Source organism: Zalophus californianus, chromosome 8 (genome assembly GCF_009762305.2).
Source record: "Zalophus californianus isolate mZalCal1 chromosome 8, mZalCal1.pri.v2, whole genome shotgun sequence".
NCBI lineage: Eukaryota > Metazoa > Chordata > Mammalia > Carnivora > Otariidae > Zalophus > Zalophus californianus.
Window position 1 is genome coordinate 6,949,335 of NC_045602.1, and position 26,072 is coordinate 6,975,406.

The 26,072-nt window shown below is 40.2% G+C and overlaps 1 protein-coding gene across 3 annotated transcripts in view; it reads right to left on the reverse strand.

The window, feature by feature from the left end:
- Positions 1–26,072, reverse strand: part of MBOAT2 (membrane bound O-acyltransferase domain containing 2) — a 120,415-nt gene that overhangs the window by 77,586 nt on the left and 16,757 nt on the right. The window contains exons 1-2 of one of the 3 annotated variants that reach the window (XM_027621233.1): positions 8,169–8,190; positions 7,597–7,721 (exon numbers count right to left, since the gene is read on the reverse strand). The exons of 1 other annotated variant lie outside the window; for it this stretch is intronic. Coding sequence is in view for 1 of the 2 variants with exons in the window: in XM_027621232.1 (XP_027477033.1) it covers positions 17,011–17,016 (6 nt within the window). In the remaining variant the exon portion in view is untranslated. Of the gene's footprint in view, positions 1–7,596; positions 7,722–8,168; positions 8,191–17,010; positions 17,144–26,072 lie in introns of those variants that run through there. One more of the 3 variants, XM_027621232.1, reaches the window with a different exon arrangement.

The window sequence follows — 26,072 nt, forward strand, 5'->3', positions numbered from 1 at the left end:
GTATGAAAAAGAATATAAAATTACCTCATTAATAATTTTTATATTGATTACATATTGAAATATTTTGAACATACTAAGTTAAATAAAATATTTTATGAGCATTAATTTCACCTGGGTTCCTTTTTACTTTTTTAATGTGTTTACTAGAAAACTTAAAATTATATATATGGTTAACATTTGTGGATCACATTGTATTTTTATTGGACAGCCACAGGCAAATCTGATATACTTTTTTAATTTAAATTCCAGCACAGTTAACATATGGTGTCATATTAGTTTCTGGTGTACAATATAGTGATACAAGTCTATACATTGCTCAGCTCATCACGATAGATGCACTCTTAATCCCTGTCACCTATTTCACCCATCCCCCTCCACCTCCCTTCTAGTAACTCTCTGTTTGTTCTCTACAGTCAAGAGTCTGTTTTTTGGCTTGTCTTTTTCTTTGTTCATTTGTTTTGTTTCTTCAATTCCACATATGAGTGAAATCATATGGTATTTGTCTTTCTCCAACTGACTTATTTCACTTAGCATTATACCCTCTAGATCCATCCATGTTGTTGAAATGGCAAGATTTCATTCTCTCTTATGGTTGAGTAATATTCCATTGTATATACGTACCACATTTTCTTTATCCATTCATCAGTCGATGGACACTTGGGCTGCTTCCATAGGTTTGGCTATTATAAATAATGCTGCAATAAACATAGTAGTGCATGATCTTTTCAAATTAATATTTTTGTATTCTTTGGGTAAATATCCCATGGTGTGATTATGGGATCATAGTATAGTTCTATTTTTAACTTTCTGAGGAACCTCCATACTGTTTTCCAGAGTGGCTGCACCAGCTTGCTTTCCCACCAACAGTGGAGGAGGGTTCCCCTTTCTCCGCATCCTCATCAACATTTGTTGTTTCTTATATACTTTATTTTAAAAGCTTAAAAATGTTCCCCCTCCAATGAAAAAATGTGTAAACTGCTACATGTGCCCAAGAACATTTTGTCAGTTACCACTACAACAGAACTAAGCATTCTATTAGCCAACAATTGACTTATTTTAGAGTAAAAATAGAATTTTAAAAAAAGTTTAGAGTACAAAAACCTAAACCTTGAGGCAGCTCAAGAGGAGTACAATCCTCAACATATTAACAAAAGTGGCCCCAAATATCAATTCCTACCTCCATATCTCTTATCAAGGGAATACAAAATCTGTTTTAATGTTACTTTTCTATAGTATTACTGGCTTTTAGATAGTGCCTTTACATTCTCAGCCAGTGTCTTGCAAGGTAAACAGCCAGGCTTTGGGAGACCCCACACTGCTGGGGTGGGAAGTGAGGCACGCAGCCTATAGCCAAGGAAAAAAGGGTTCTCAAGGCCCCACAGACAGAAAGAACAACTTTTAACATCATCGGCACTGTGCTCAAATCTACCTGTGTAAATCCAGCTGTGTAAGCATCATCCAGACAGCCAGTTTGAAATGGATTCTTGGATACTTGCCCCAAAAGTTTTATTGCCCAAGCCTAAACCAGGACCTGAATTTTTTTTTAATTCCCCAGGCAAAACTTGTGTGTAGCCATGTTGGGGAAACATGTCCTCATCAACCAACCTCAAATCCAAGTAGATACGATGGGCAACAAAGGCAAGGCATAAAAACACTTTTTAAATCTTTAGGAAATAATACAAATTAAACCCATATAAAATACCATTAAATACCCACCAGTTTTGCCAAAATTTTACATCTGACAACACCAAGCACGGACTACAGTGTGGACAACGGGACCTCGCAGAAGGCTAACACAACTGCTTGGGAAAACAGTTACATTCTCTTCCAGGACTGAAGCTATTCATACCTTATGACTCAGCCACTTCACTACTTAGACGTGTAATATGGGGAACACGAGACACGTACAAGATAGTCAAAACAGTGTGATTCACAATAGCCAAATGCTAGAAAACACCCAATGCCCATTAACAGTAAAATGGTTAGGGGCACCTGGGTGCCTCAGTCGGTCGAGCATCCAACTCTTGTTTCAGCTCAGGTCATGGTCCCAGGGTCGTGAGATCCAGCCTCCAGTCAGGCTCCGTGCTGGTGCTGGGCGTGGAGACTGCTTAAGATTCCTTTCTCTCCTTTCCCCTCTATTCCCCCCCTTCCCCTCACCTCTGTCTCTTTCAAAAACAAATAAACAGTAAAATGGCTAAATTGTGGTATACTTTTACAATAGGAAACTACATAGAACAATGAAAATGAAAGAACTATAGATTTTTTTCACAACATAGGGATTAAATTCAACACACAATGCTGTACAGAAGAAACCACACATCTCTTGAATTCATTCAGAGGAATACAAACAACATAAAAACATATATTAATAAAAAGCTCCAAAAAACAAGCAACAACCCACACTGTTTGGGGATGCCTACCTGAGCCGTAAAGCTACAGACAAGAGCATGGAATGATTATCACTGAAGTGACAACTGAAGGGAAGGGATCAGGTTACAATGAGGAACATCCAGGGGGGGTAATATTCTATTTCCTTCCCTGGGTGGTTACAGAGAGACTGACTTTTTAATTGTTAAACTTTATGCATTAGCTATGGTAACATTAGGTGCTGTAATAAACAGACACCCAAAAATATGTAATGGTCCCAACAAAACTGGGGATCATGTCATGTAACAGCCTGAAGCAGATATTCCCTGGCCAGTGGGCGGCCTCCCTTGGCGGCTGATTCAGGGGGTCCCTGCTCCCTCCATTCTGGGGCGCCATCATCCAGAACCCCCTCATCGCTTCATCCAGCCACAAGAAGGGACACATGAGAGCCTGGGAAAGGCACACCTGCTCCTAAAGAGCCCCAGCCTGAAAATGGGACAGGGGTCACTGTGGGCAGAGCCGCTGACGGAGCCCCAGCACCCTGCGAGGCCTCCTGGGCCCTGCGCTCGGGCTGCGAGCCAGGACAGGCAGAACGCTGACTCCCGCCGAAGAGCTCAGTGGCCTCTGCCTCACTTTCGCCGTTTCACAATTTCCTACACGGGTGTTACGTTTCACAGTTAAAAAGGGAGCATGAAGAACTATAGGTCTATCTGTCCAAGTAGCCATGAAGGGATTGAAGGGGGTCAAGGAAGAAATCCAAAATGTCGTCCTCCATACGCAATTAAATTAGGAAGGCGAGGCATGAAACTGACAGTATTAAATTGTTATGTGTGTATCTATACCTTATGCTTATCATGAATGTTGAAACCCATAAAAATCTTAAAATTAGAAGTGTCCTAAAAGACCAGCCAGTCCAGCCCCCAGTCCATAGAGTGTTTCCCTCAGAAACTGCCTGGATATGGTTGGTCATCCATCTTCTGACTTCCAGAGACAGGACACTCACTACTTCGCAAGCCAATTTGTTCCATTCTTGGAAATCACTAAATTTTCATAAGTTCTTCCTGACAGAGACCTGAACTCTTCCTCTGAGAAGTCCTCCTTGCTTCTGCTGGCCTGTCCCCATCCAGGTCAAGTGTCCCTCTGTGGTCCCACAGCACCTACACACACTCCGTGGCTTGTCTACCGTGTGCACGCCTCCACATTCCTCAGATGGGGCAGAGAATCTGGTACACAGTAAACAAACTTTTTTTTTTTTTTTAAGAAATTGGCCTATTTTGTGTCTTTTAGAAAGACACAAAATAAGCCTAATTAGCTTTCCACAAGAATAACCCCTTTGAAGATGCACAAACTCCTTTCCACAGTAAGCCACAGAAACGCAACAAATGCTATTTGGAGAATAGCATTCCAGACTTTTTACCAACTTTGTCCAATTCATTTATACACTACTCAAATAAAGAAAACCAGGTATTTCTCTGCTTTTGATATAACAATTCCTGAATCCTACAACACCAATATACAGCTTTCTTAAAGTCACAGTCTGACGCTTTGTCAACTAAATTTTAGAAGACAAAATACTGCTTAGGATTTTATCACTTGCTCTGACACCCACCAGAAAAGTTAAGTCACTGAAAAGAATTCCAAATAAAAAGTTCTAAAGAAATGTAAGTGGGGAAAAAAAAGACTGAAGAAACAAAGTTTAGCTTAGTCCAGTATTTTCTTTGAAGAACAGGTCGAGATTTCAATCCTCATTTCAAATGCAGCCATTCTCAGGGAGTGGGGAATTAGAACTCTCTATGCACTCTCAACACTAATGGCTTTTAAATATTCAAATTAAAGTCAAGAATTATATAATATCTCAACAGTACTGACAAAGACAACATCTCAAAACAAACTTTAATAGACTCATTTTTCTTTACAAAATTTAGCTAATAATTTTTTTAGTCCTAAGTATTAAATACCATTCCTCCTCACAAATTATTGTTCTCAGACTGAAAAACTGTTCCATAAACCCAGTTTTCCAAACTGTTAACTGAATTAGTCTATTGGAAAATGTAAAAACAAAACTTGATGGCTTTTGGTGTAGCAAGTGAATACCAGGTCCAATGTCACTTAACAGAATATATCATGACTATACAAATAAATTAAAAGGAGCGAACAGTTCAATATAGACTAAGAAGGAAAGCATCACACTCACTAATTAAAATACCTAAAATTTTCTAATGAATGAGGGATCACGAACAATAAAAACCTGTCCAACAAAAGCTTTCTGCTTGAGGTTTAAATGTCCCTCTGAATACACCAAATATAATTTGTAGTTTGTAGTTTGTAGTATGGTTGGTTTTAATTCTTTGGGTGTTCTGAAAAGCTAAGCAGAGCATCAGAACCAAAACAGAACAAGGGTAGGAAGATGATAAGGCAAAACAGAATGAAGCAGCAGAGCAGGCTTTGGAGTCCAACTGCTGTTAACTTGTTTAGTATCTCTTAACTTCAGCTTAGAAACCAACATCTTCATACAGACAAATAACAACCAGCTAGAAACTCTAATGGATGGAAAAAACCCAGCTACAAAAGCAACCGGAAATATTAAGTAACAAAAAGTAATCTTAAAAAGAAATGGATAATACCAACGTGAAGCAAATTTTAAAATGCTACATATATATATATATACATATATATATACATGGGAAGAGATCGAAAAACTACTTGACTAGAAAGGGCAGCCATTCTTGGATAGGAAGACTCCAGTGTCATAAAAAATGTTCATTGCTCCCTATATCAATCATTACATTTAAGTCCAGAACAATAAAAATGTCAATAGGCTTTTTAGAAAAGAAAAAGTTGATCTTAAAATATAGAAATATAAACAAGTGAAACAGCCAGGAAATTTATAACAAGAGGAGACTTCCCCTATCAGAGGGTAAAGCAAATTTAAAAACTAGAATGAGGACTAGATGAAGAGAAAGATCAATAAAACAGAACTGGAAGTCCAGAGATAGATTCAAACACATCATGGGCATGTAGAATATGACAAAAGTAACATTTTAAAATGTTCTGGGGCAAAACCAATAAAAAAAAAATTAGAGGCAATTCCATTACCATAAATATAAAAAATTCCCTAGTTGCCAAACACTATAAGCAAAGTAAAAAGATAAATAATAAACCTGAAAGGAATACTTGGAAATTATACCATAAAAAGCTACTTTCCTCAATATATATAAAGCTCCTACGAATCAATAATAAAAAAGGTAACAGGGGTGCCTGGCTGGCTCAGTCTGTGGAGCCTGCAACTCTTGATCTTGGGGTTGTAAGTTCAAGCCCCACGTTGGGTGTAGAGATTACTTTAAAATCTCCAAAAAAAAGTAATAAAATAATAGAAAAACGGGCAGATATATGCATGGTGAGTTCTCATTCACATGAAAAACAATGCCCAAACTCTGTAATAAGAGAAATGGAAATTAGAATAAAGTAACATTTCACCTATCTAACAGAGTAAAATGAACTTCAAAAGCACTCTGTATTGTCAAGTGTATAAGGAAACAGGAACTCTAAAACACTGGCAGTATATACTAACAGAATGCTGATGGAGAACAATTTGGCACTGTGGGAGAGGATGCATTTAATATTATGTATATGCATTGCAGCATTCTATAACAGGAATAATTGGAAAAGACAGAAACTAGTTAAAGTATGGTACATTAAGTCAATGAAAAGCTAAACAGCCATCAAAAAGAATGAGGCAATCCCGTAAGTACTACCATGAAATGATCTAGATTTCCTAGAACAGAAGACCTTTCTCCTTGCCAAGAAAATGTTGATTTGGTTCAGTTACCAGGCAGCCGCTTGCCTCAAGAAAAACTAGAGCCTTCCCTAGTGCCAGGGGGTGAACAGTGACTGGTGTTAGACAGTCACTGCCAACAACTAATTCAGGACACGGACGTGTGCTGCGGTTCTGGTCCATGAGAAATGAAGCTGAGGACCGTCGGCAGAGTCCTCCTTTTTACTTCCCCACACGTAAAAATGGATACAACATAGATATGCGGGTTTTGCCCCTGGACTTTGCGATTTACGTGAGACCCATGGAATGAGAAAGGTGCCTGAGAGTTAGATGAGGCACTGCCTAAGAGAAATAAATAGAGAAACAGAAGAAAAAGAACAAAGAAGCAGGTCTTGATAACATCATTAAGCTGCTGAGTTAACGGATCCTGGAAGCATGCTATCCCTCGGTTTCCACAAGGTCACAGACATGCCCTTGGGGATATCGCTGGAAGGATACCCCAGTAAATGGTAACAGTGGTTGCCCTTCAGGGTAGGGGATAGGGGTAAAGAGAGATTTTTCATCATATATCCCTGTCTACTTTTTTATTTTGTACCACAGTCATTTATTATCTACCCCCAAATAATTAAATTTTTTAAAGTGATACATGCTTGTGGGGCGCCTGGGTGCCATGGTCCGTTAAGCATCCGATTCTTGGTTTCAGCTCAGGTCGTGATCTCAGGGTCGTGAGATCGAACCCCACATCTGGCTCTGTGCTCAGTGCAGAGTCTGCTTGAAATTCTCTCTCCCTCGCCCCTCCTGCTCATGCACTCTCTCTCTCTCTCTCAAATAAATCTTTTTTAAAGAAATGATACATGCTTGTTTTCAAATTTCCAAACAAAAAAACTGAGCACCAAGATTTAGGATCACAATTATCTCATCTCCCTACATTGCCTCTGCATTGCTAGTTTCATCCCATTAAATGTCAAGTCATGGCAGCCAGGTCTTAAAGGATATGAGCATTTCGAACATGATTAGGTCACTGCCCTAGAGGAACAACTCTTTCAACAAGCATAAAGTAAACTGAACTCCACTACTGTCAGAACCAACTTTGGTGAGATAACACAAAACTCTTAATTCAAGAACTACCACCTGCCCCTAATTAGTAAAAATAAATTCAAACCAAAACTTTGGAAAACTGGTTTTTATAAACCACCATAAAATCTACAGATTATCCAATAAGAATAACAGTCTTCACAAAACTCAAATTGGACACATAAACTGAATTCTTTACTGTATCCTCTTCTATCTCCTCATTCTACCAAACCTGCCCCTTCCCTTTTGGGGCCCCAACTTAGTTAATGGGATCGCTTCCACCCAGCCCCTCAACTAGAAACTATGGAACATTCACTCATATTTGGGGGGGCTTCCAAAGCACTTTTTTAAATCACTCCTATACAGCACTGGTCACTTACTGGCCTATTAGTCTGACTTTCCTTTAGACCGTGAGCTTCTCAAGGCTTGAGAACAAATTCTGTTCATCTATGTATTCCCATCCATCCCGAATGGAGTGTCTGGCTCCATGCGTGCTTCTCATTGACTGAAAGAAAAAGTAGGGGGGGAGAATTCATGCCTCTGAGTTTGCTTAAAACTTGTGAGAGGCTTAACGCTCTTAATATTAATTGCTACAATTAAAAACTTCACAACCAGAAATTTAAAAAAAAAAAACAGAAGCATGAAGATGAATTCTAGTCACCATTCAACAAACACTGTTTAGGTACAATGAACAACACAGACATGGTACTTTCTGCGCTCACAAAATCTACGGGCAGCAGGAAGACACGCAAATGGACAACAGGAATGGCTGCTGAGCAGGACGGTAGGCTGAGGGTTGGCCCCACGCAAACACAAAGCAGAGGGACATGCCTCTTGGGACTATATCCTAGCTCCTGAATTATACGGCAACTGCATCAATTATATGGCAACTCCCACATCAACAAAACACATAGCCAGCAAAGAACCCTGCTCTCCCAGGACAGGCGCATACCTAGACATGATATTCTCTCCTCTTCCTTCCCAGACAACGGCACAGGGAACTGCAAGGCAGGAGCCAGACCTCCCATAACCACCTACTCCACGGTGAATGCAACATCATTAAAAACAGCCAGACTCCCAGGGGTTTATTAACTGACAGATCCTGAAGCATATTCTCAGATCATCCACAGAAGCCAAAAAGCAGTAAACTCTTACAAATGCACAGAAGCAGAAAGCAAGTGATTGCATCAAGACCTCACAGAAGTTAGAAGTACCTATCTTCTACCTTCCAGATTAAGGAGAGCTTATCTCCTTAAATTTCACTCTTAACCGTCTATGTAAAACTCCTAGGAACTAATTAAGGGGAATTTATTTATACTTGCCTATGAAATTAAAAGGTGCTAGATTAACTGCATCCACAGCTGCTAAATTACGAAGCTCAAGTAAAGGCAATCTGCAGAAACAAATTTAATCCAGATAAAAATAAATAAACTCAACACACACACATCCCAAAATATCACATGAGCACAGGCACAAAGGAAGGGTTAGTCTGTCTAACATCCACGACACCTGTCAAACGTACTCTGCCATAGGACTAACAAGTTGCTCATCCGTGAACAAGATAAAGGGGGATAAATATAAGAACGAGGAACTACTCCCCCCTTTTTATTAAAAGGGTTTGGGGTGTGTGGGGGTGTGTGTGTGTGTATACACCTCCATATTTGTCTCTTCCATGGTCACAAATAATACTAGCAAATCAGAAGACTTGTAAAGGGAAAAAGATGAATCTAAACTGACAATGACTGGGTAAACAAATCATACTGTATCCATACAACAGGCTATTCCTTAGCAATAAAAAGGAACTCTTAAGACACACACAACGACATGAATAAACCTCAGAATAACTGAGTGAGAAAGGTGAAAAAAAAAGAAGAACAAGAGGACTACAGTACAATTCTATTTATATACATTTCTGAAAAAATGCAAACTATTCTATAATGACTAAAACAGATCAGTGGTTGCTTGGGGATGCAGGGCAGCGAGAAACAAGAGGTAGGTGTTACCTAAGGGGCACAAGGAAGCCTCGGGGGTGATGGATATGTGCGTTAGCATTGTGGTGACACGTGACGGAGGGACACATTCGTCAAAACATCCAACCTTACACTTTAAATATGGATAGTTTATCGTGTGTCCATTATACCTTAAAACAGCTGTTTAAGGGGCGCCTCAGGTGCAGGTGGTTGAGCGTCCGACTCTTGATTTTGGCTCATGATCTCAGGGTCCTAGGATCGAGCCCCATGTTGGGCTCCCGCTCAGTATGGAGTCTGCTTGAGATTCTCTCTCCCTCTCCCTCTGCCCTTCCCCTGGCATGTGCACGCTCTCTCTCTCTTAAATAAATAAAATCTTTTTTTAAAAAAATGGTTTAAAATGTTTTAAGTAAAAAGCAATTCACATTGACCATCGTGCGGGTTTCCGTGAGAACATCACAGCATGTGTGATCACCTTGACTTTTAGAAGGCTATGTCATTTCAGTTACATATCACACTTGTGGACTAGCGACAGACAGCAGTTTTGGAACAAATGTAGATAGGAAACACCTACGGGCTTGTATTTCCTCCCTGTTCATCACTCTCATGGTTTAAAAAGACCCATTTTAGTGAAACTTCTTAAGTTCCTCACAGAGAGTCTCTGTGACTCAATAAATGTCTGGTCTTCAGAAAGAAGTGAGCTTAAAGATCACCCCGTCCCACTTCCTCAGTTTAAAGTAGACTGAAGACTCTACCCTTTCTTAGGGAGTTCACCTCTGTTCACTGACACTTGACTTTGTAATCTTAGTCTCGACCTCTCCACTAGGCTTCAGACTCATTTATCCAACCGCCCACTAAACCATCTCACCTGATGTCTAATAATATCTAAAACTTACAGTGGCCCAAAAGGGAACTCTTGGTCCCCCACCACCACCATCTCACCCAAATTTACACATCTCAGTAAATGCACCATCACAAATTCAGCGGCTCAACCGAATCACGAATTCAGCTGCTCAACCAAATCAGCTGAAGTGCAATCAACCCTTGACTACTACTAATTTCTTCCCTTCCACATCAAATCCACTCCTAACTCCTTTCAGTTCTCTCTCCAAGTTGTACCAGCCATGCCTCTGGTCTCCATCTCCACTGCCGCCCACGCCTCTCCCCCGGATACTACAAGGTCCCCCATTCCCTCTCTTGCCTCTACACCTCAACCACCACACAGCAGCCAGTCACACGCTGGCTTCAAAATAAGCTAGTAGACTGCCCATCATCATTAAAATAAACTAGTCTTTACTCTGCCCTCAAAGAACCAGGCCCCCTCCCTAGCCTCATCTACCACTATTTCTCACTGACGGCCTTTAAGCCATACTGACCTCCCAACACACCAAACTCATTTCCACCTCAAGGCCAAGGTCCCCCAACCCCACACCTGGAATGCAGAAAACACAGATACTTCACCATTCACATCTAAACTCAAGGGGCACCAGTCGGTTGAGCGTCTGACTTGGGCTCAGGTCATGATCTCAGAGTGCTGGGGTTGAGCCCCACCGGGAGCACCTCATCAGGGTCCTCTGCTCAGCGGGGAGTCTGCTTCTCACTCTCCCTCTGCCCCTCCCCCTCAAATAAATTTGTTTATTATATTTGCTAATAAAATTTATTTATCAATTTAAATTGCCATTCATTCCTGCTATCAGAAGCATTAGCCCAAGTAAGAATAGTGATCCTTTCCTAATTTACCTTGAAAGCATTCATATCCAGGGACCTACCTACTGCTGGGTAACAATCACCCACCCTAAAACCCAAAGTCAATTTCAATACTCCTATTAAATTTAGAAGGCTTTGAATTATGCAAAAAAACTCATTGTTCTCCTGGGCTGCCTCATTAGCATCAGATTTCACTTCAGTACAGTAGCACCTTACACATATGTTGATTTGATTTGAAATTATACTACCTCCCAAAAACAGTATACTTTTCAATAAGGATCATGTCAATATAAAAAGTATTAACTTTTAATGATTAGCTTGAGCTCTGAGATAGTGTCCTTGGAATATTTAGCCATTAAGCACTTATACATTATCCAAATGAGCCAATGTAAGCATTTTTGATTTTTCACCCATTTTTTTAAGAACTTTTAAAGCTTTCAGACATCACTATCCAAAAAAGAAATCACAAGCGATCATTATGTCTCTTGATGTCATATGCTATAAATTATCCTATAGTAAATCCTTAAAAATAATCCCTAGAATGTACATTTCATGAGAACAGGGATTTTCTCAGGGGATACAGTAGTAGTGTAAGAGTTCAGTAGTATCCATTAACACCTATTCCTGGCCCATGACCGCACATAACAAACATGTGTTGTTAAATACTTGCAAACTCATATTTGGTTTCATCATTTTCAGATCACCATGTTATTCCAAATTCACGTATAATCTCTTCTTCCTATTGCTTGATGTCATTTTAACACTAACCATGAGCTAAAAAGTAATTCTTTGATATAATCACGACAAATATTTGACTTCCAAATTACGTGGTGACATTCGGTGAGTTGATCACAAGAGATCGTCATCTATCCTCTTATGTAGGGGATGCAGAGCAGGCAAGACTCCACGCAGTTTGAGATGCTGACTCCATTACCAAACTCCTAACAAGAGTTTCCGCTCTCAGGCTAGGGAGGAAACCACAGCTGGAAGACCATCTGTACATCCCAATTTATCAAATATTTACACCAACTCCGAGGTGAATGTTAAGTAGCTCCATACAGCTGATAAAGTCAACATGATTAAGTAGTCGAAGGCAGCAATTATGAATCATAGAAAAGCTGCTGGGTTTCGAGGTGTGTCACTAGTAATTTATTCCTAATGAAAGTTAAAATAGTCAAGTTTGTGAACAATTTACTTTAATAAAGCTTATCCCCAAAACATTACTCTTGCCCTCACATTTCTAAGAAAACAACAGCAGAGCCGCAACTGGTTTGCTGGGAAGTACATGTGACACATTATACAGAAATGGAAATGTGTCTCATAGGAATGTCACCTAGCATATCACAGCGGGCTGACAACTGTGCATCTAAAGTAAGCAGCACATTCCTACCCAACAAACTATAAATACAAATCCTTGCTCCAGCCATAACCAAGTAACCTCTGCCATTTATAACCTCTTTATGTCATAGTTTCTTAATTGGAAAATAAGAATAACATCTATCTACATTCGTGGATTATGAAATTGACAAAGAAAAACAGGCATTATACAGACTTCGCTTCCTTCACCCAACACGGTCTGCCTGCCTGGACAGCTGGACTGAGGCAGAGCGGGCTCAGACCCCACTACGGGAGCTCCCCTTAGATGAGGTAAATCTGGAATAGTAAAATTCATAGAAATGGAAAGTAGAAGAGTAGTTATCAAGGGCTGGGGGAGGGAGAGATGGAGAGCTGTTGTTTAATGGGTATACAGTTCCCATTTTGCAAGATGAAAACGTTCTGGGGATCTGCTGTACAACAATGTGAACAGACTTAACACTATGAAAGCATACAGTTAAAAATAGTTAAAGTGGCATATTTTATACACTTACATATGCTATATGTTATCATAATTTTTTAAGTTTTTAAGTTATTTTAAGAAATAAATAATCAAGGGGCACCTGTGTGGCCCAGTCAGCTAAGTGTCCAACTCTTGGTTTAGGCCCAGGTCAGGATCTCAGGGTCATGGGATCGAACCCCGTGTCAGGCTCTCTGCTGGGCGTGGAGTCTGCTTAAGATCCTCTTTCTCCGTCTCCCTCCACCCCTCCCCACCTCTCTATAAAAAATAATAAATTTTTAAAAAAGAAGGAATCAAGAACTTCATCAAATGAGACATCATAAAGAAAATGAAAAATCACACTACAAACTGGAAGAATGTATTTTACAACACATACAATAAAGAATTCAAATCCAAAACGGAGAGAGAACCTCTAAAACCACTAGGAAAAAGACAAACTACCCAATTTTTAAAAAGGCAAAAGAATGAGCATTTCACAGAAGAGAAATACAAATGGCCAGGAGCTATATGAAAAAATACTAACCTTACTGTGTTCAGGAAAAATGAAAATTAAAATCACAAAATATCTTTTTATACCCAAAAGAATGGCCAAACTGTTTCAACCTGGTAACTAGGTGCTAGGTGCTGATGAGGATGTGGAACAAGAGAATTTTAATACACTGTTGGTGGGAGTATATATTGGTATCACCACTTTGGAAAATAGTTTGGCATTATTTAATAAAGTTGAAGATACATTCTCCATGACCATTAATTCTACCCGAGGTAGATAAACCTTAGAGAAATTCTCACATATGTGACAAGGAGACATGAACAAGAACTTCACTACAGCCTTATTTATAAATAGTAAAAACCTGAAAACCACCCAAAAGGCCTTGGTTGGGAGAGAACACAAATAAGTTATAGCATAGTCACACTCCACAGAAGTGGGAATGAACAACTGCAGCTAACCTACCAAAAGAAATGTATCTGGCAAACATAATATTGATTTAAAAAGCAAGACTCAGGGCGCCCGGGTGGCTCAGTCTGTTAAGCGTCCCATTCTTGATTTCAGCTCAGATCATGATCTCAGGGTCGTGAGATCCAACCCCGTGTTGGGCTCGCAGAGTCTGCTTCTCTCTCTCCCTCTGCTCCTCCCTTGTTCACGCGCTCTCTCTCTCTCAAATAAATAAAATCTTAAAAATAAATAAAATAAAAAGCAAGACTCAGAAGAAAACATATGGTATAAGTCATTTAAATAAAGGTCAAAAGTCAAAACTGAGCAAAACTAAACACCATGCTGTTTAAAGGTACACACGTTCATGGCTAATATCAACTACTAAAAGGAAATGGTAAGTCCCAAATTCTGGAAGTTACTCCTGTCTTGAATGAGTTCAGAGAGGGGCACCCAGGGAGCCTGAAAAGTTCTCCCTGAACTTGTAAGTATGGGTGAGGATTTCATCATCCTCTAATAACATGGTGATCGCTCCTAATCCCCTGCAAATCTAATTTTTAAAATGAAATCCCCAGGAAAGGGAGGACGTACTCAGACAAAAAGCTCTAAAAATAAGTAAAAAACTTTGGGGGATGGAAGGGAAAAGGAGAGAACTGTAAATCCCCCAATATTATTAAATTTGTTTTCTAAGTAACAACCTACCGACTCCCATAGAGCAACTTAAGCTTGACATCATTTGTGGCACTGGTCACATGGTCATGTAGTTTTAATGCGTAACTGCCAAATGTCTCTTAAAATTCCTATTATGGCACCAAACAGTATAAAGCCTTCAGCCTCCCTACATTCACCATCACCAGGAGAGGACTCAAGACGGGAAAGCCAGCTGCCGTCCTTGGCCACTGAAGATTCAGGGTGGAGAAGGGGCAGGAATGCAGGGAGAGGCTCCCCTGGGGAAGAATTCTGCGTCAAGAAAATGAAGACTGGCAGCTACGTGAAAATGCAGCTAGCTCAGAGCCCTCCCACTCCTGAATGGCATCCCTCTAAGGAAGAAAATGTAATACACTGGGACACTGGCTGTCTTTGAGGGCCCAAAACATATGTACACAGTTCCTCTGGGAAACAACTTAAAATTTCCAATGTCTTTTCCTGATAGCTTATAACGCCCACATCAAATTCTGAGTTTTCCACTGCTCAACTGGCCGTATTAGCTGGGACCTAAAGTCAGACACAGAGAGCCATTGATGCTGACTGAAAGATCACCTGTTTTCTTCTTTTTACTCACAACGCTCTCAGAAAGGATGTTTGTTTGATTTTAATTTTTCTCATCATTCTAATCAAATTACCACAGGCTCTTTATTCTATCAAACCAAATTCTTAGTGTGAAAGCACAATGGAATTCTTTAACTGAATCCCAAGCCCTCCCCTATCCTGAACTCCAGTCTCACAGTCAATGGTCTACTCAACATTTCTACTTCAAAATCTAGCAGGCAACTCCAAATTAACACAGCCAAAGGAAAATCCTTCATACCCATCCCTTCCCACGATCCAAAGCCACTCTCTTCCCTCCTCCAGCATTTGCCAGGCGCTCAGGCCAAACACCTAGGAGCAGGTCTCATCCCACTCCTCTCTCTCCAGTGCACCCAGATCCATCAGCAAGCACTGCCGGCCCCGCCCCCCAGCACACCTGCCCCACCCTGAACACCACGGGCTCTGCCCCCCAGCACACTGCACCCCCCCAGGAGGCCCCCATGTGTGAGCTGCTCAGAATGACTTCTTCCAGTGAGTATAATGTGGAAAGTGAGGGTAAAAAAGAGAATTCAGTGGAGAACCCGGACAAACAGGGCCTCAGCCCAGTGATCAGAATTATACCAACAGTGATAAGTCAAGCTGAAAGTACACACACTTGATGTGAAGTGATGAAAACAATGCTGCACCTCTGTAGTCTTCCAAACACCCACAAGCCCAGACTAATCATGAGAAAAACACGTGACAAATCCCACTTGAGGGGCACACTACAAAATGACGAACACTCCTCAAAGCTGTCAGGTCATCCACACCACGGAAAGTCTGGGAAACCATCCCAGTCTAGGGGGTTTTAAGGAAACACGACAACTCAATGTAACATGGAAAATTCTACATAGGATCCTGGATCACAAAAGGACCTTGTTATGAACTGAATATCTATCTGTATTATCTGTATCCCCCACAAATTAATACATTGAAGCTTTAAGCCCCCAATGTGATGGGATTTGGAGATGGAGCCTTTGGAGTTAATGAGGTTTAGATGAGGTCATGAGGGTGGGGCCCTCTTCAGGGGATTAGTGCCCTGATCAGAAGCAATAGCAGAGAGCTCTCTCTCTCTCTCTCTCTCTCTCTTTCACTTCCCACCATGCACCCCTCCCCTCCCCAAACATGCACGCACCAAGGAAAGGCCATGTGAACACACAGCAAAAAGGCAGCCGTCTATGAGCCAGGAGAGAGGCCACACCAGAGCCCCACATGCTGGCGGTCTGAACTCAGACTTCAGCCTCCAGAACCCTGAGAAATAAATGTCTGTTGTTTCAGCCACTCCATCTATGGTATTTTGTTATGGCAGCCCAAGGTAATACAGACCTTAAGTAAAAACTCAGGAAATCCAAATAAAGCATGGAAGTTAGTTAATAACGCACCAATGTCGGTTCACTAGTTGTGATAAAGGGCCATACTAATATATTAACAACAGGAAAAAGTAGATGTAGGTTATATGGGAACTTTCTGTACTATCTTCACAACTCTCTGTAAATTTAAAAATGTCCAAAAATAAGTTTAAGGAAAAAAACTCAAATGGCTTCCTATCCTATATAGACCATTGCCAAATTCCAGCTAATTTTTTTTTTTTTTTTTTTACTGCATAGTATCATTTATTTGTTCAATTAAAAAAAAAAAAAAAGCCAAGCTCATAGAAACAGTAAAATAGTGGTTGCCAGGGGCTGGCAGGGGACTGGGGTCTGCTAATTAATCTCTTTCAACTCATCACCTAGCAGTCTGGTCTACCAAGTTCACTTTCATGAGGGTTAGTTATCTGGGATATGGGTTACATAGGTGCATATGCATTTGTCAAAACAGATCAAACGATACACTTCTGATCTGTGCATTTCACTGTATGTAAGTTATACTTCAATAAACATTTTAAAAAACACATGACTGATGAAATGAGAAAGTTGATAACATAAAAATTGCCCTAAACTTGGTAGCTTAAAACAAATAACAACATTTCTTTTGCTCTCGAAGCTGCAACTTGAGCATAGTTGGACAGGCAGAGCTCATCCCTGCTCTGGCATCAGGCAAGGACTGAAATTATCTAGACTCAACTCACTCGCATGTCAGATCATTGGTGCTTGCCGTCTGAGATCTTTGCTGGGGCTGTCGGTTGAAACACCTATACCTGGCCTCTGTATGAGCCCTGGGCTTCCTCACAGCGTGGTGACTGGGTTCCAAGGACAAGCACTCTGAGAAAGAGAGAAAACAGAGACAGAAACAGAGCCACACATACTGGTGGAAGCTGTGGCCTTTTAATGACCTAACCCTGGAAATCGCCTAGCGTCACTTCCACTATATTCTGTTAGTTGGAGCAGTCACAAACCTGTCCGGGATTAAGGGGAAAGGAAATGAGCTCCATCCTTGATAAGAAGTGACAAGTACTGGAAACAGTGCTGTGACCATTTTTGGAAAGTAAAATTTACCACAGGTTGAAATACAAAGTTAAAGGAAGTCTCCAAAAGACATTGAATAGCAAGAGAGAATATATAGACTTAATTCATCCAAGATGTCACCATTTAACAAATAAGAATTCTAGAAAGAAAACAACAAAATAGAAGGAAGAAGTTATCTAAGAAACAGTTCCAGAGGATTTCCCAGAATTAAAGAACATGAGTCATCAAACTGAAAGAACTTACCAAGAATCCACACTGAGATCATTAAAGATCATCAAGAAAAACAGAAAATCCTGTGAATCTTCAAGGGAAAAAATCAGGTCAACTACACAGTTAAGAGAACCAGAGTAGCATCAGACTTCTCATCATCAATACCGTATGCGTAAAATAACAACACAATGCCTTAAGAGTTATAAGGGAAAGCTATTTTCAACCTAAAATTTTACGAAGATACTTTCAAATACATAAAGACTCAGAAAGCTGACTTTCCATGGGCTCTTTTCTTAGGAAGCCAGTTGGAGATGTGCTTCGGCAAAATAAAAGTCTAAAGCAAGAAAGATGGCGCAGGTTTAAAGAAACAATGAATTTGGCTCATTTATGCAGTCAAAAGAAGCTGCAGAATGACAATGTTGCAGCAAGCTGATACAGCTATCAATCCAAGGTGGAGATGGAAAGTACAAGGCTCCAGAAGACAATTATCCAAAGGAGAGAAAAATAAATTCTCAAAAGTGTAGGTGTTATTCCTAAGGATTTGGAATTCAAAATTTAAGTTAGCAATATACTTTCCAAATTTCTACAACGGGCAATATTATTAATTTTAATAAAAAAATTTTATATAAAGAAAATTTTAAATTAGCAAATTTAAAGGACAGAAAGCTATTAAGAAAAAACGTTTTTAATTTTAAATTTAAATTGATTGTTTCTCTGCCTAAAACTAAGTCTTTGGAAGTTTTTTTTTTTTCTCCCAAAAGAGAAATGACCATTAAAACCTTACACTCCCCAACCCACAAAACAAACGAATTTTCTGTTTAGCTGCCAACGAAAATTGTCAGTTTTTAAGGGTTCCATTCTGTGTCCCAGAAGAAGTAATTTTCAAAACATACATAATTCTAAAAAAGTTAGAAAGCTGGCAAATCCACACAAAATCATTTCCATCATATACCTTCACTCATTTTAGAAGTAACCACCCTGGGGCGCCTCAGTGGCTCTGTCAGTGGCTCTGTCAGCATCCAATTCTTGATTTCGGTTCAGATCATGATCTCAGGGATCAGGGATTGAGCCCTACGTCAGGCTCTGCACTCAGCAGGGCGTAGGCTTCTTTCTTTCTCCCTCTCCCTCTGCCCCTCCCCCCTGCTCATGCACTCTCTGTCTCTCTCTCTCTCTGTCTCTGGAATAAATAAATCTTAAAAAAAAAAAAAAGAAGTAACCACCTGTTGAAAGCACTTATGTGTCCGTGTGCACACTGCAGTGAGAACCACCCAGTACAAAAGTCATCAGATCCAAGCTGTAGAGCCCCAGGGCTCAGCTGCTGGAAGGGCCTGGAGGCATGGGGACAGCTGCACCAACGCTGTCTATCCCAACAAAAGCGAGCTTTGTGGTGCTGTTGGGAGGAGCAAGGGAGTGAATGTGAGATCTGAGAAGGAACTAGCATGCGCCCAGCACAGAGTGGGCACTCTTTCACACAATTTGCCCATATTCTGAAAGCATGATCAGTAATCGCTGCCATTTGTTGAGCAGCTACAATGTACTAAGGTATCTGGTAGCCTCCATTACCTGAATAATGCTCTCTGTAACCTGGAAAACAGTTACTAATAACCCCATTTTTAAAATGAGGAAATGGAAGCTCAGAAAATTCAAATGTGCCAAAGTCAGAGAGTAGGGGAGTCAGATTCAAGCTGAGGCCAAAACCAAAGATCACACTCGGTCCACTCTGCCCCCAATGTGCATATGACTGATTTATAACAGTTGGGGAAAGAACGATGAAAAAAAATCAACATTTTCCAATATACAAAGGCTAATTCTGAACCATGAGACTTAAACTGCCAGGAAGGTTCTAGGTCCTGTGATTCAGGGGCTCAGGTGAAACCTCCCTCGCCTGGTAAAGCAGGACAATCCCTGGGCTGTTATCCCTCCCTGTGGCCATCCAGATCTTGACACCACACCTGATTTTGAGACCCTGTCTTAAGTGTTCGCCAGATGACATTTTAGTGTGCAAGTGCAGTTGTGACTGGAAAAGACCAGGGAAGCGCCAGGGTGAAGACAGAGGTAGACTGCTTCTGCCAGAGTTAGAACAGGTAAAGTTCTCCACCCTGGAAGGGAGCGCCAGCCTCATTACATCTTGCATCTTGTCACTAGGCTCAGTCAGAACAATGTGTGACAACGTTGATGGGCCGCAGAGACTGCGAAAACAGAAGCAACGCTGAGGACAAGGAGCTCCAACTCAAGGATGCCTAACAGAGAAGACAGATGGGAGAACTAACCACTGTCTGGTAATGTTATCTGCCGTTGACCAAAACTTACTGTCTTCTTAAATTTTATCAACATACATACATGTTTCCCTACAGTATTTACTGACTGTTCACATTAATGAGATATATCCAAAAAAGACTTAACTGTATTTTCTCAGTGTTAATTTCTCCTACTTTGTCTTTACTTTTTAATTAGAAAACACATTCTAATATTAACATCTGCAAATTATTCATCAATCTGCAGTGGAGCCTAACTTCGTTACCACTAACCATTCACGAGAAGAAAAGAAACACAGTAAAATCTAGACAAAATGAAATACTCAGGGTCTGTGTTGTTTTTGCTTACTTGGTTCTTCAGTGAAACAGAAATTGTTTTAACTACGATTGTTAAAAATCTTAAATATATATATATATATAGGTCCACCTTCCTTTCTTGGTGTTTACTTTTTTCTATCTCTTTAGCTTAAAAATAATTTAAAGCAGATACCTTTTTCTGACTCCAATACCCATATGCTTTCACTATGCCATTTTTCTCAAATATCTAGTCACTGATGGCTACAAGCCAACACGAAATCATCTAGCACCGGAGAGTCAGGAGATAATGAAGAATTTCTTCTCCCAAGAGCTTACAATCTAGTCTAGTAAGTACGCAGGAAAAAAAAAAAAAAAGATCACAGTCCAGTATGATAACTGCTGTATAAGTCACACAATAAACACAGGTGTTACAGCACTAATAGTGGCTAACAGTGATTCAGCACTTTCTGTGTTCCAAACTCTACACAGAGAAAAGACCTTATAAAAGTCCTCATCACACCATGTAGTACTTGTTGGGGGGACCCTCTGTTCCCTGGGTGTCATCTTTCTCCTAGTAATGCACCTGCCCTACCTACTCCTTCCAATCAGAGGAGGAGCGATTCACTCAACTTCTGGGCTTTTTTTTTTTTTTAAGATTTTATTTATTTATTTGACAGAGAGACAGAGAGAGCGCACACACAGAAGCAGGGGGAGCGGCAGGCAGAGGGAGAGGGAGAAGCAGGCTCCCCACTGAGTAGGGAGCCCGTTGTGGGACTCGATCCCAGGGCCCTGGGATCATGACCTGAGCTGAAGGCAGACGCTTCACTGACTGAGCCTCCCAACCCGTTCTGGGCTTTCTTTAAACCTGCCAGTCTACAGGCTGCTTCCCTACTTGGGAAGTTTACGGGGGAAACTGTTTCTTCTGGGGGGGAATCTGCAGACACCCAGCTCTGCCTGCACTAGGGGAATTAAACTTACTCCCGGGAGTAAAGCACTGGGAACCCTGCACGGCAGCACCTCAACGTCACCACCTCCAATCCAGCTTCTGTCAGTAAGGCTGACAATCCGATCCATGTCTTCTGACTCTTGCAAATCTCTCTCTCTGTTCTAAATTTGGCAAGAGGGAGTTATTAATGACTAAATCCTAAAACTCCAACATTACCATTATCTCCATTTTACATACAAAGGAACTGAGGTGTCTCTATTTAGAGGTTAAATACATAACTAGTTCCAGGTTTCCTACCTAAAAAGCAGCACTACCACCATTTCCCACCACTGGCTCTCAACAGGAAAAAAATACGTTTCTGAATTGATAATGCATTAATCTTAAAGGGAAATGACAAAAAGGAAATAGAAGTTAATGCTAAGACAGGTCATCTGTTCTATCATTGGCTGCTGATAAATTATATTTGGTTAGCTTTAGGAAACAAAAACCTAAAAAATACATATATCAGGTTCCTAGTTCATTAATACAATGGACAAATATTTATTGAGCACCTGCTATGTGCCAGGCCCCATCCCAGACACTAGCGGAAAAAAACAGTCCCTCTTCTCATGGAGATTACATTTTAGTAAGAGAAACAGACAAACAAATGAATATATAATGTGAAAATGTATGAAATAATGTAAGGTCAATATTTTTAAAAATATGACAGAAAGAGGAAAATGACAGAAGGCTCTTTTTTTTTAAGATTTTATTTATTTGTTTTGAGAGAGAAGAGAGCATGAGTGGGGAGAAGAGCAGAGGAAGAGAGAGAGAGAGAGAGAGAGAGAGAGAAGAATCTCAAGCATACTTCCCACTGTGCACAGAGCCCAACCTAGGGCTCAGTCTCACAAGCCTGAGGTCATGACCTGAGCAGAAATCAAGAGTCGGATGCTTAATCGACTGAGCCACCCAGGTACCCCAAAATGACAGGAGTTTCTATTTTCAAATGAGGAGATCAGAGAAGGCCTCCTTTAGAAGGCCTTGAGCAGAAAGCTACTTTAAGTGAGGGACTAAGCTATACAGATATCTTCAGCAGGAATATCAAGTGCAAAGGCCCTGAGGTAGGAACATGCTTCAGATATTCAAAGAACTGTGAGAAGGCCAGTGTAGTTGAAAGAGAAAGGAGGAAAAACCTGTAGGAAATTAGGTTTGACAAGTTGGTGGGGCCCAATTATGGCAGGACTTGGGATTCTAGTCTCAAAAAGAAGAGACTTCCCCAGGGGGCCCTGAGCAGGGATAGGACCTATGACTTAGTACTAAATATCTATCGTCACTTTCTTTACATTTCCTAAAGTAATGTGACAATTTTTTGTTTCTTCTTCATGTGCAGGCAGAGAATCAAGGAAGTGTGGAGTCCTCCTATTATTCTCAGAAACATGAGGCAGGACTCACTAAAAGGAGGATGAAGGAAAAATGGACATATCTGCTCAATTAACCCATGACACCTCATTAGAGGTGTCTCTGGGTGACTTCTGAGCACAAGACAGGCAGATACCAAGCCTCCAGCGTCCCTTGACCATACCATCCAATCCGTAACTGGCACAGTTCCTTTTCACGTTAAAGTCTAACTCAACACCACACAAACTGGAGTAAGATATGAGCCTGGAATGAGAACATGTAAGCAAATACCATGAATACATTAAGCATGATACTGAAATTCTAGAAATGCTTTTGAGTAACTGATTTGTTTTAAAAACAAACAAACAAAAAAACCTGCTGGTAGACTTCCAAATGGTTTGGAGGCTTAAAAATTAATTTAGTATCATTTTTCTAAAAGTTGGAAGTATCATCCTAAACTTGTATGCAATGCAAACATCTGACAAACACCTGCAGAGGCAGGCATGCCCATTGGAGGGATGCAGGAGATCTAGTCCTTGCAGCAAAGATCTTACTCAGTCTAGTCGAGGAAACAACCTAGTAAACCAACACTTCTAAAAACAGAGTACAGAAGAGTACCTCACTGAGTGCCAGCCAGAGGCAAGGTATACAAGAAGGCCACATGCCATCTGTGGTAGGGCCTCTTCTCGATCCCTTCAACCAAGTGCTACAGGCGGGGGAGTGGGGGAAGCATGTCCACAGTTGTGAGCAGACCCTTACCCAAGCTGAGCAGCACTGGCAACCTGCCTACACATAAAACATTCCCATACAGAAGAACAAGGCAAGGTAACTTATTATTTTTTTTTAATAGGCTTGAACTCAGGATGGTGAGATCAAGACCTGAGCCAAGGTCAAGAGTCGGACGCTTAACCAACGGAGCCGCCCAGGCACTCCTAGACAAGGTAACTTCTAAAGGGTGTAAGTCTGAAGAAATTTTCAAAAGTGAAAACATGATTAAAAATATTAAAGGAGAAAATAAACTGTGGTAATTAAGAGAAAATGAAAAGTTCTCATAATTGTTTTAAAAAAACAGTAATTTCGCCTATTGTCTCACATCTAAGAAACTTCTTATCCTAAGGAAACAAACAGGCATATGTACCAAATGTATATATAAGGAAATTTACTGCAAAAAATTATATACAACCTGAGAAATATTAAACTATATACTACCCAAATGTTGGAACATTACATAGGTTCTGAAAAGTAATTTAATAAAATTGGAAATGATTTTCAAGATGCTAAGTAAAAATAAAAGGTTACAAAAATTTAATATTCTGGTATGTACTCAATTTTGTTTAAACACACACACACGAGTCAGCAAAAGTAGTCTGAGTTGAAGAATAATGTGTGATTTTCCAATTTTCATCTCTATACTCTGTATCTTATAAATTTTACACAATGAATTATGTATTACTTTTTAAATCAAAGAGAAAATATACAAGCTAAGTTCAGTTGCCTATTAGGGTACATAATACATCATTGGTAAAAACAAAAATGAAATAAAAAATGCATAAATATCAAATGAATTTATATGTAATATAAGAAGAATCAGCTCCCAAAAAGAGGAGAGAAAAAAAAAATATATATATATATATAAATGAAATACCTAATTTCACCCACTTTTCAAGTTACAGATAAACTGAAGTTTGGTTTTGCCCTGTTACTCAGCACAAAACCACTGTTCTGCTTCGGTTTGGGTCTTGGCCTGTAAAAGGCCAAAAGGCCTGATGCCTATTTCCTGGTATCCCTGAATTTCTCATTTATCTCAATTTTATCTCACGAGATAACTTAACCTATCATTATTTCTGAGCAGCAAAGTAACACCAACCTTACAAACAATGCATGTCATTCACATTTATTCTTCACGATGAATATTAACTTTCAAATATATGTAGGTAAGCACTATACATTTAACTTGGAGTAAATTCACCTTACAGGATTTATATATTACTAATCTATCAGGTAAAATATAACTACATATTTCTTGCCACAAGAGTAAAATGCTGTTATAATAAGTACAAAAGTTATTAGTTATTTAGTTCCATTTAAGTCATGAAAAATGACCTTTCTTAATGAAAATGCTCTATTTGGGAATTCTACACATCTTGTAAGAATGAATTAAAAACAGAATAATCAGCTCTGCTATCTCAATTTCACATGCAGAAAAACTCTAAACTCACAATAATAACCATAATGAATCATACATACACAATAAAAATATATGAGAACTATGAAGAAAAAGAAGGCATAAAAGAGAACTAGGGTATCCAAAACCTGTTTTGTTTCTCGCTAATTAAACCTCAAGTCAACAGTCTTCATAAGAATGTTCAAGAAGAGAATTCCTATTGTTCTGAAGCTACAGAGGGAAACAAATGTTTGCAGAAATAATTAGAAGACATCGTCAAACATTTTCAGGAGTTGGAAGACAAAAAAATTCTCAAGATTTGCCTGGATAATATTCAGCTTTAACTCAATGTTGATTTTAACCATTCAGCCATTAGACATTTAACTAAAAATGTGATTTGATGGACCCCTATTTAAACATAGTCTTAGATGACACTTTTCCAGCATTTCATCCATGTTCTTCAGGTATGCTCTTTTTTTCACACCTGAACCCACAATCAGCCAGCTGTGTACAAGGAGGCCACTGGGTCGAAAAGAAGTGGCATTTGGGGCATGCTCAATGGTTTCTATCATTGTCCCAAATGTATCATTTATGAGAACATCCTCCATTACTCAACCAGTAATTTTATTTTTTAGTACATATTAGTAAATAATAGAGGGAAAAAGCAATAAATCTGAAAACAAGTATGCCAACAATGCAATACTCTCAGGAGGGCAACACTTGGAAACTGAATCTCCAGATGTGGGGCATCCACCCCAGGAGAGCACAAGTGTTCATCCATAAGCCCATGCATTCCAGATTAGAAGATTTCGGGGTATTGATACCTAATTTACTAAAGTGTAGTTGCCCATAAGCCAACCATGTAAAGAAAGAATGGAATGTCTCCAATGACCTAAAAGGTAACCATAAAGAAATGGGCTTAAACAGAGCATTTCTGGATAATTTCAGAAAGTTTATGGGCCACAGGATGACAAGCTCCCTCACAGGTACAGCTATCCAGAAATGGAACTCACTGCCCCAACAGAGGAGCAAGCTCTCCATCACAGAAGGGTTCAAGGAGAAGCCAGATGGCCACCCACCAGAGACTTCCCAGCAAAGACTGCATTTCACACGAGTCGTGCTCACCAAAGGTGCAATGGCACCATTGCTCATGGAGCGCTGGCTCTGTGGTACAGAAAGAGCGAGGCCCAAGCGACTCACGTGGCTTGTGACGCTCCATGGCAGAACCACAACTGAACCTAAGCTGACCCTGGCACCTATGATCTTAACCACTGGAATCTTAATGCACGAAGCATGTTTGCTTTTTAATCAGCGACATCATCAGACCCTGCCCATCTCCTCTCACTCTCTGCTGTACGAGGCCTCACGCAAAGCCTGGCCAGCAATCAGTATTTACTGAAGGAGTGAGCCTGCCCTGCTTTCCTTTGCAAACAGTTTCCTCAAATGCACGTTGCACAGCCTCTCTGGGATGCCAGG